At 39.9% G+C, this 11049-nt stretch overlaps 1 protein-coding gene across 2 annotated transcripts in view; it reads left to right on the top strand.

Moving 5' to 3' along the window:
• MICU2 (mitochondrial calcium uptake 2) overlaps nucleotides 1-11049 on the top strand; it is a 212795-nt gene that overhangs the window by 149837 nt on the left and 51909 nt on the right. For both annotated transcript variants that reach the window (XM_008692135.2, XM_040621386.1), the window contains exon 8: nucleotides 7611-7708. In XM_008692135.2, the coding sequence (XP_008690357.2) occupies nucleotides 7611-7708 (98 nt within the window). The remainder of the gene's footprint in view (nucleotides 1-7610; nucleotides 7709-11049) is intronic.

Raw genomic sequence — 11049 nt, 5'->3', positions numbered from 1 at the left:
AGAAACTGAAACACTTGGAGACTAAGAACCATCCTGCTCAGGAATGACTTGATAAGCCAAGAAATCAAAAATCAATTTAAACAATTTATGGAGACGAACAAGAATGAAAACACAACGGTCCAAAACCAATGGGATACTGCAAAGGCAGTCCTAAGGGGGAAATACATAGCTATCCAAATCTCACTCAAAAGAAGAGAAAAATCTAAAATGCAGTCATTATATTCTCACCTCAAGAACCCGGGACAGCAACAGAGGGACAGGCCTAATCCACGCACGAGGAAGCAGTTGACCAAGATTAGAGCAGAAATCAATGAATTAGAAACCAGGAGTACAGTAGAGCAGATCAACAGAACTAGAAGCTGGTTCTTTGAGAGAATCAATAAAATTGGCAGACTGCTGGCAAGACTTATCCAAAAGAATAGAGAAAGGACCCAAATTAATAAAATTACGAATGAAAAGGGAGAGGTCACAACCAACACCAATGAAATTGGAAGGATTATTAGAAACTTTTATCAACAGCTATATGCCAATAAATTAAGCAATCTGGAAGAGATGGAGGCCTTCCTGGAAACCTATAAACTACCAAGACTGAAACAGGAAGAAATTGATTTTTTAAACAGGCCAATTAGTTATGAAGAGATTGAGTCAGTGATAAACCTCCTTCCAAATAACAAAACTCCAGGCCCGGACGGTTTTCCTGGGGAATTCCACCAAACATTCAAAGAAGAAATAATACCTATTCTCCTAAAGCTATTTCAAAAAATAGAAACAGAAGGAAAGCTACCAAACTCATTCAATGAGGCCAATATTACCTTGATCCCCAAACCAGGCAAAGACCCATCAAAAAGGAGAATTACAGACCAATCTCCCTAATGAATATGGACGCGAAAATCCTCAACAAGATACTTGCTAATAGAATCCAACAGTTCAGGGGCGCCTGGGTGGCACAGCGGTTAATCGCCTGCCTTCGGCTCAGGGCGTGATCCCGGCGTTATGGGATTGAGCCCCACATCAGGCTCCTTTGCTATGAGCCTGCTTCTTCCTCTCCCGCTCCCCCTGCTTGTGTTCCCTCTCTCGCTGGCTGTCTCTGTCAAATAAATAAATAAAATCTTTAAAAAAAAAAAAAGAATCCAACAGTTCATTAAAAGGATTATCCATCATGATCAAGTGGGATTCATACCTGGGATGCAAGTGTGGTTCAATATTCGCAAATCAATCAGTGTGATACATCATATCAACAAGAAACGACTCAGGAACCATATGATCCTCTCAATCGATGCCAAAAAAGCATTTGACAAAATACAGCATCCTTTCCTGATTAAAACCCTTCAGAGTGTAGGAATAGAGGGTACATTCCTCAGTCTCATAAAAACCATCTATGAAAAGCCTACAGCAAATATCATTCTCAATGGCAAAGGCTGGAAGCCTTTCCCCTACGATCAGGAACACGGCAAGGATGCCCACTCTCGCCACTATTATTCAACATAGTACTATAAGTCCTTACAACAGCAATCAGACAGCAAAAAGGGATACAAGGTATCCAAATCAGCAAAGAAGAAGTCAAAATGTCTGTCTTCGCAGATGACATGATATTCTATATGGAAAACCCAAAAGAATCCACCCCCAAACTACTAGAAGTTATAGAGCAATTCAGTAATGTGGCGGGATACAAAATCAATGCTCAGAAATCAGTTGCATTTCTATACACGAATAATGAGACTGAAGAAAGAGAAATTAGGGAATCCATCCCATTTACAATAGCACCAAAAACCATACGTTACCTCGGAATTAACCAGAGACATAAAGGATCTATATTCTAGAAACTATAAATCACTCTTGAAAGACATTGAGGAAGATACAAAAAGATGGAAAAATATTCCATGCTCATGGATCGGAAGAATTAATACAGTTAAAATGTCCATGCTACCCAGAGCAATCTACACTTTCATTGCTATCCCAATCAAAATACCGATGACATTTTTCAAAGAACTGGAACAAATAGTCCTTAAAATTGTATGGAACCAGAAAAGGCCCCGAATCGCTAAGGAACTGTTGAAAAGGAAAAACAAAGCTGGGGGCATCACAATGCTGGATTTCGAGCTGTACTACAAAGCTGTGGTCACAAAGACAGCATGGTACTGGCACAAAAACAGACACATAGACCTGGAACAGAATAGAGAACCCAGAAATGGACCCTCAGCTCTTTGGGCAACTAATCTTTGATAAAGCAGGAAAAAACATCTGGTGGGAAAAAGACAGTCTCTTCAATAAATGGTGCTATGAAAATGGACAGCTACGTGCAAAAGAATGAAACTTGACCACTCTCTCACACCATACACAATGATAAACTCCAGATGGTTGAAAGACCTCGATGTGAGACAGGAATCCATCAAAATCCTAGAGGAGAACATAGGCAGCAACCTCTACGACATTGGCCAAAGCAACCTTTTTCATGACACATCTCCAAAGGCAAGAGAAACAAAAGATAAAATGAACTTGTGGGACTTAATCAAGATAAAAAGCTTCTGCACAGCCTAGGAAACAGTCAAAAAAAACTAAGAGGCAGCCCATGGAATGGGAGAATATATTTGCAAATAGGCAGAAGATATGAACAGACACTTTTCCAATGATGACCTACAAATGGCTAACAGACACGTGAAAAAATGTTCAAAATCATTAGCCATCAGGGAAATTCAAATCAAAACCACAGTAAGATACCACCTTACGCCAGTCAGAATGGCAAAAATTGACAAGGCAAGAAACAACAATTGCTGGAGAGGATGGGAGAAAGGGGGTCCCTCCTACACTGTTGGTGGGAATGCAAGTTGGTACAGCCACTCTGGAAACAGTGTGGAGGTCCCTTAAAAAGTTTAAAATAGAGCTACCCTATGACCCAGCCATTGCACTACTAGGTATTTACCCCAAAGATACAGACGTAGTGAAGAGAAGGGCCATATGCACCCCAATGCTCATAGCAGCATTGTCCACAATAGCCAAATCATGGAAGGAACCGAGATGCCCTTCAACAGATGACTGGATTAAGAAGTTGTGGTCCATATATACAATGGAACATTACTCAGCTATCAGAAAGAACGAGTTCTCAACATTTGCTGCAACATGGACGGCACTGGAGGAGATAATGCTAAGTGAAATAAGCAGAGAAAGACAATTATCATATGATTTCTCTCATCTATGGAACATAAGTAGGAAGATCGGTAGGGGAAAAAGGGATAAAGAAAGGGGGGGTAATTAGAATGGGGAATGAAGCATGAGAGACTATGGACTGTGAGAGACAAACTGAGGGCTTCAGAGGGGAGGGGGGTGGGAGAATGGGATAGGCTGGTGATGGGTAGTAAGGAGGGTATGTATTGCATGGTGCCCTGGGTGTTATACGCAACTAATCAATCATCGAACTTTACATCAGAAACCACGGATGTACTGTATGGTGACTAACATAATATAATAAAAAAAACATTAAAATAAAAAGAAAAAATAAACCTGTTGCGTTTTTATGCACCAAAAACAATAAAATATCTAGGAATAAACTAACCAAAAAGGTAAAAGAACTGCACTCTGAAAATGATAAAACCCTGATGAAAGAAATTGAAGATGACACAAAGAAATGGAAAGACATTCCATGCTCATGGATTGGAAGAACAAATACTGTTAAAATTGGTCTATACTCTCCAAAGCAATCTAGACATTTCATGCAATCCCTACGAAATACCAACAGCATTTTTCACAGAACTAGAACAAACCATCCTAAAATTTGTATGGAACCATAAAAGACCCGGAATAGCAAAAAACAACCTTGAACAAGGAAAGAACTGGAGGCATCAGAATTCCAGACTTCAAGTTGTGTTACAAAGCTGTAGTGATCAAAACAGTATGGTATACTGGCACACATAGTTAAGTGGAACAGAGTGGAAAACTCAGAAATGAACCCACAACTCTAGGGTCAATTAATCTTCTACAAAGCAGGAAAAAATATCCAGTGGGCAAAAGACACTCTCTTCAACAAATGGCTTTGGGAAAACTGGATGGCAACACCCAAAAGAATGGAACTGGACCACTTTGTTACACCATACACAAAAATAAATTCAAAATGGATTAAAGACCTAAATGGGAGACTTGAAACCATAAAAATCCTAGGAGAGTACACAGACCGCAACTTCTTTCCTGAGGCAAGGGAAGTAAAAGCAAAAATAAACTATTGGGACTACATCAAAATAAAAACCTTCTGCACAGTGATGGAAACAATCAACAAAGCTAAAAGGCAACCTACAGAATGGAAGAAGATATTTTCAAATGACCTATCCAATAAAGGGTTAGTAGCCAAAATATATAAAGCACTCTTACAGCTCAATACCAAAAAAAACAAATACTGCAATTAAAAAATGGGCAGAAGACATGAATTGACATTTGTCCAAAGAAGATATACAAATGGCCAACAGACACATGAAAAGATATTCATCATCACTTGTCATCAGGGAAAAGCAAATCAAAGCTACAATTAGATATCACGTCTCACCTTCAGAATAGCTAAAATCAACAACACAAGATTTGGAGAAAGGGGTACCCTCTTGCATTGTTGATCAAAATGCAAACTGGTGTAGCCACTCTGGAAAACAGTATGGACATTCCTCAAAAAGTAGAACTAGAACTACCCAGTGATCCAGTAATCACACTAGTAGGTATTTACCAAAAAAGATTTTTTTAAATACTAACTCAAAGGAATACGTGGACCTCAATGTTTATAGCAGCATTATCTACCATAGACAAATTATGGAAAGAGCCCAAGTGTCCATTGACTGGTGAATGGAAAAAGAAAACGTGGTGTGTATATAAACAGTGGAATATTACTCAACCATAGAAAGAATGAAATCTTGTCATTTAAAATGACATGGATGGAGCTAAAGAGTATTATGCGAAGCGACATTAAGTCAGAGAAAGACAAATACCATATGATTTTGCTCACGTGTGGAAATTTAAGAAACAAACAAAATGTAACAAATGAACATAGGGAAGAAAAAAGAGAGAGCAGGGCAAGTCATACAATAGACTCTTAGCTATAGAGAACAAACTGATAGTTACCAGAAGGGTGGTGGGTGGAGGGATGGGTTAAATAGGTGATGAGATTAAGGAGGGCACTTGTTGTGATAACCACCAGGTAATGTATGGAAGTGTTGAACCACCATATTGTACGCCTGAAACTAATCCTACACTCTATGTTTAATTAACTGGAACTTAAATAAAGACTTAAAGAAGACAACCCAGTTAAAAACTGGGCAAAGGACTTGAGTGGACATTTTCCCAAAGAATATAAACAAATAGCCAACAACCACATGAAAAGATGTTCAACATCATTAATCCTAGGACAGTGCAAATTAAAATCAGAGTGAGATATCACAACAAATCCATCAAATGACTTAAATAAAATAATTGACAATACCAATGACTGCAAGATGCAGAGAAACTGGATCATTCATCCACTACTAGTGGGAATGTAAAATGATACTGCCACTGTGATAAAACTAACTGCACTCCTGGGCATCCATCCTAGAGAAATGAAAACCTGTGTTCATACTAAAACCTGTCCACAGATGCTTTTAGCAGCTTTATTTGTAATAGCCAAAAACTGGAAACAACCCAGATATTCTTCAACAGATGATGGTTAAACTGGTAATCTGTACAATGGATTAGTACTCTGCAATAAAAAGGAACAAACTATTGATACAGCAACGGTCTGCATGAATATCCGGAGAATTCTGCTGAACAAAAAAATGCCAAAACCAAGTTACAGATCATATGGTTCTATTTATGTAACATTTTTAAATGACAAAATTATAGGAAAATAAAGTCGATTAGCGGTTGCCAGAGGTCAAAGAGAGGGTGGGTGGGAGAGATCAATGTGGCTGTAAGAGCAAAGGATTGTTGTAGTGAAGGAAATGTTCTTCTGTGTGTTGACTGTGTCAGGTTATATTGTTTTGCAAGATGTCACCAGTCACCATTGGAGGAAACTGAGTAAAGGGTACAAGAGATCTTTTCGGTGTTATTTTGTGCAGTTGTGCATGAATTTACAATTGTCTCAGAATAGAAAAAAATTTTAATATAAATAAAGGGCTTATGGGGACATGCATTGTTCCTTGCATTATGTGTTCTAGACTGGGTGTTTGTGTCTTTTGCTGATTTGTTCTATTTCTTGCTGCAGTGCCTTTGCTTAGTTGTCATGTTGTTTCTTTTGCTCATGCTCATGCCCTGTCCTGACCTTCTCATTGCTGTGGTAGAGCACAAATGAAATTCTTTGCTTCTCTTCCCACCTTACCTGGAACTAATTTATCTTTGTCCTTCCGAGCTGCAGGCATTGCGTTTTGGTCCACTGCTCTGTAGACCAAAGGGGTGGAGGCAAAGAGGAGGAGACTCCTCTGGGTAAATGCAGGCCTTCCTCAAGAACCTATATTCTGTTCATCATTCTGACCTCATTAAGCATCCTAGACACAGCTCTCTCCTCCCCTTCCAAGATACATCCCACTCTATGTACTTAGGGTTTGTCCCTCAATATAGTATAGAGCCCTGAAAGATTCTGCACCCTGGAAGCCCTCCTGCCCTCTGCTTAAGTCTCAGCAAGCTCTATAGGAGCTTCTATTGGAGTTGTCCTTGACTTGTCTCCACTAATCTACTATCACTAAATCGAAGTTTTTAATGAAGTTCTAATCTAATAGCCTCACTCCCACTGCTATTTCTGAGAAGTAGGGGTAGGGGTAGGATTAAGAGACACGGGGGACTATCCAACACCTGAATCTAGTGTTTCTTGTTCCAACTGCTCCTTTTCAAAATATTTGGTTTAAATTTGTAACCCCTTTTATTGTTTAGTTGTGGCTGAAAATCTTATAGCAGTTCTATTTTGTCATTATTTTGTTTTATTAGAGATTTGAAAGAGAATCTGTGAATCTGCTTTACTCAGTACTTTAATGGAATTCTCACTTAATAATTTTATAATTATGAAAAGCAGGTGTTTTTCAAATATTTCTAATACTCAGCAAAAACTCAAAGGCCTTCTGGCTTTAATTCTCTCTGTCCTGCTTTATTAAAAAATGCCTCAAGAGGCACCTGTGTGACTCAGTCGGTTAAGTGTCTGCCTTTCGGCTCAGGTCATGATCCCAGGGTCCTGGGAGTGAGCCCCACATCAGGCTCCTTGCTCAGAGGAAGTGGAGGGGTCCTGCTTCTCCCTTTCCCTCTGCCTGCTGCTCCCCCTGCTTGTGCCCTCTCTCTGTCAAATAAATAATCTTTTTTAAAGATGCCTTGAGATCACATTTTGAAATAATATTTATTTCACTATTCTAAGCTCTCTTTTTGGATTGATCTAAGATTTTGTTTACTGCTAAAGTCCATCTTGAGTATTTTGAGTATTTTAGTCCTCATTATTTTTCTCTTGCTTAAGCAGAGACAGTTATAGAATAGTATTATGCAAAGTAACAGATAGGATTCTTCCACCCTTGTTGTTGTTACAGGAATCTTTTATGGATATTGTCCTAAAGAGTTCCAGTCTACAAGGTCCATTTTCATTCTTGGTTATAATTACTTGAAATTATTGTATCATTTTTTTATAGGAATCAACAGTGAAAGAACCTGGAATTACCACAACCCTTCAGATACATTTCTTCGGAAAAAGAGGAGAAAGAAAACTTCATTATAGGGAATTTCGAAGGTAAATGGAAATATTTATATTCATTTAGGGAAATTTATAGGTAAAAGGTTTATAAAACGACTGAATATACTCATTTCCCAGAACTCCAGACAATAAAACTAAATGTATGGATCTATATAATATTTATCTCTGAGAACAAAACCAAAACCCATAAACTGAAGTTACTATGCTCGAAAATATCTAACCTATTATGAAAAATAATATGTTTTATAGAATACAATTTTTTTTTTTTTTTTTTTTTAGCCAGGGCTGTCATAGATGTATGGAGGGTTTTGGTAGCACAGATCACATAGTGTACTAGTTTGGAGTTTGGGAGTAGATCAGGGAAGACTCTGAAGGAAATGGCACCTAAGCTGAATCTTGACAGATGAGCAGGACAGGAAAGCATCTGAGAAAGAGAACAGCATGAGAAAAGGCGAGGCATGAAAATGTGTGGTTTGTAAAGGGAATTATAAGCAGTTGAGTCTAGAGTGGTAAGCATAAGGTGGTGTGATAAAAAGTGAGACCAGAGGCTGGAGAAGTGTGTACTTGCCTGCGGAAGACTTTGTACTCTGAAAGATCAAGCTTGAATTAACAGTGGGAGGTCCTGAAGAATGATGCATGAAGAATATCTGGTCAGATGTGCCTGTCATTCTGGCAGCAGAATAAAGGATAGATTTTATGAGAGAGAAGACCATTCAGATATTCCAGATAAGAAATGATGAGAGCCTTGAACTGGTGTAGTGGCAATACTTTGAATTAGAGTTTTCAAGACCTGTGTAGGAGATGAAATTGTAGGGCTTACTGATTGAGGAATGAGGTGGAATGCATGAAGACCCAAGTTTCTGAATTACGTCCAGTCACAATGTACCCCATAACTAAACTCCAGTAAGTCATTTTAACCTCTCTAGAAAAGTTTTTCTCCACAAAATTCTTTAGAATGTCTCTTCTTACGTACTTAAAAAATATTACTATCTTAAAATTTCTTAAAGTTTGAAAATAAATACCATGATTTAAAACCAAGCAAAGCCATTATCATCAACTCTACTTGTTCACGCTGATACACCACTCCCCCTTTTAAGATTCGATAAGCAGGTTAATTTTTAAAGTTGTTCTGATTTTAATTTTCTTTAAAGGGATAATTTTATTTAAAATTCTTATTTAAAAAAAAATTTTGCCAGCATTTCTGTAAATAATGAACTCAGTGAAATTTTCATGCCATCATACAGTTAAAAAAAGATCCAGTTAACAGCAAATGCTTTAAATGCAGTTTTTTAAGAACTTGTCTCTTGCAGAGAGCAAAGTTCTCCTAAAGTTAAAATTGTTATTGTACTAGATAGAATTGATAATCATAAAATAACTTTAAAATTTTGCATAAGTCCGGGGGACGGAGTTAAGATGGTGGAGGAGTAGGGGACCCCTTTTTCAGCTGGTCCCCTGAGTCGAGCTGGATAGGTACCAGACCATCCTGAACATCCACGGAATCAGCCTGAGATGCAGGAAGATACATCTGGATCTCTACAAATGAACATCTCCCGCGCTGAGTATTGAGGTACGAAGCGGGGAGCTGTGAATCCGCGCACAGATATCAGAAGATAAACGGAAGGGGGAGGGAACCGCCGCATTCGGGCGCCGGGAAGCGGTAGCCACCTGCACGGGGGAGCTGGCAGACTCACGGACTGGCACCCGAGAGAGAGCGGACTGAGACCGTGATCCAGGGAACGCAGGGGACCAGACTGAAAACCAGAGCTACGGAGTGTGCGAACCACACTGAGACGGACGTCCGGAGCGCGCGGGGGTGGCTGGCAGTGTTAGAAACACAAAGGACAGACGAGCCGGCCCTGGAAGTCAGGGCTGGGACACCGGCTATGGGGCGCACATCCAGGGACGCTGCGGCGTTGAGCAGCACCAACAGAAACAGAATTAAAGTGGAAAGAACACCAGTGGAGAAGAGTCTGCGATCCCTCTGTTCTGAGACAAAGGCTGAGATTAGGCTATTGCTGCTCTGACTCTCAGAAGGGCACAGCAAACATCCAGGGAAAGCCGCCAGAGAACAAAAGCCTGGAAATACTGGCTCACAGTGTTCCCATCCCCCATCCCCCTTCCCAGGGGACACGTAGACTACCCAAACAGGGTTGCCTGAGTATCGGCACGGCAGGCCCCTCCCCCAGAAGGCAGGCTGAAAAATCAAGAAGCCCACATCCCTACGTCCCTGTAAAACAAGTGCGCACTGCCAGGGTCCCGGCCAATAATTAGGGCTCTGGACAACCCCGCAACCTCTCCTCATCAGAATGACGAGAAGGAGAAATCCCCCGCAGCAAAGAAAAGAGAATGAGTCTGTGGCCTCTGCCACAGAGCTAATGGATATGGATATAACCAAATTATCAAAAATGGAATTCAGAGTAACAATGGTCAAGATGATGTGTAGACTTGAAAAAAATATTAATGAAAATATTAACGAGAATATGGAATCTCTAAGGGCGGAAATGAGAGTGAATCTGGCAGAAATTAAAATACTGTGAATCAAATGCAGTCAAAACTAGAGGCTCTGACGGCCAGGGTGAATGAGGCAGAAGAACGAATCAGTGAGCTGGAGGATGGGTTAGTAGAGAGAAAGCTAAAATAGAAACTTGGCTCAAAAAAATCCACTCTCAAGAATGTAGGTTACGGGGGATTACTGACTCAATGAAACGTTCCAGTGTCAGAATCATCGACATCCCCGAGGGGGTGGAGAAAAACAGAGGTCTAGAAGAGATATTTGAACAAATTGTTACTGAAAACTTCCCTAATCTACCAAAGGAAACAAACTTTCATGTCCAAGAGGCACAGAGGACCGCTCCCAAGGTCAACCACGACAAACCTACGCCACGTCACGTCATAGTGCATTTCGCAAATTTTATATCCAAGGATATAGTATTGAAAGCGGCCAGGGCAAAGAAATTTCTCACGCACCAAGGAAAAGGTATCAGAATTACGTCAGATCTGTCTACACAGACCTGGAATGAGAGAAAGGGTTGGGGGGGACATTTTTAAAGCTCTTTCAGAGAAAAACATGCAGTCAAGGATCCTTTATCCAGCAAGGCTGTCAATCAGAATTAATGGAGAGATAAAGACCTTCCAGAATCGCCAGTCATTGACCAATTTCATAACCACGAAACCAACCCTACAGGAGATATTAAGGGGGGTTCTATAAAAGTAAAAGGCCCCAAGAATGATACAGAACAGAAAGTCACAATCTATAGAAACAAAGACTTTACAGGCAATATGGCATCATTAAAATCATATCTCTCAATAATCAGTCTCAATGTAAACGACGTAAATGCTCCCATAATGCCACAGGGTTGCAGATTGGATAAAAAGAC

Source organism: Ursus maritimus, unplaced genomic scaffold (genome assembly GCF_017311325.1).
Source record: "Ursus maritimus isolate PB19 unplaced genomic scaffold, ASM1731132v1 scaffold_10, whole genome shotgun sequence".
In the NCBI taxonomy this organism is placed as follows: domain Eukaryota; kingdom Metazoa; phylum Chordata; class Mammalia; order Carnivora; family Ursidae; genus Ursus; species Ursus maritimus.
Note: the sequence above shows the minus strand (reverse complement) of the source record. Positions and strands in the feature narration are given on the sequence as shown.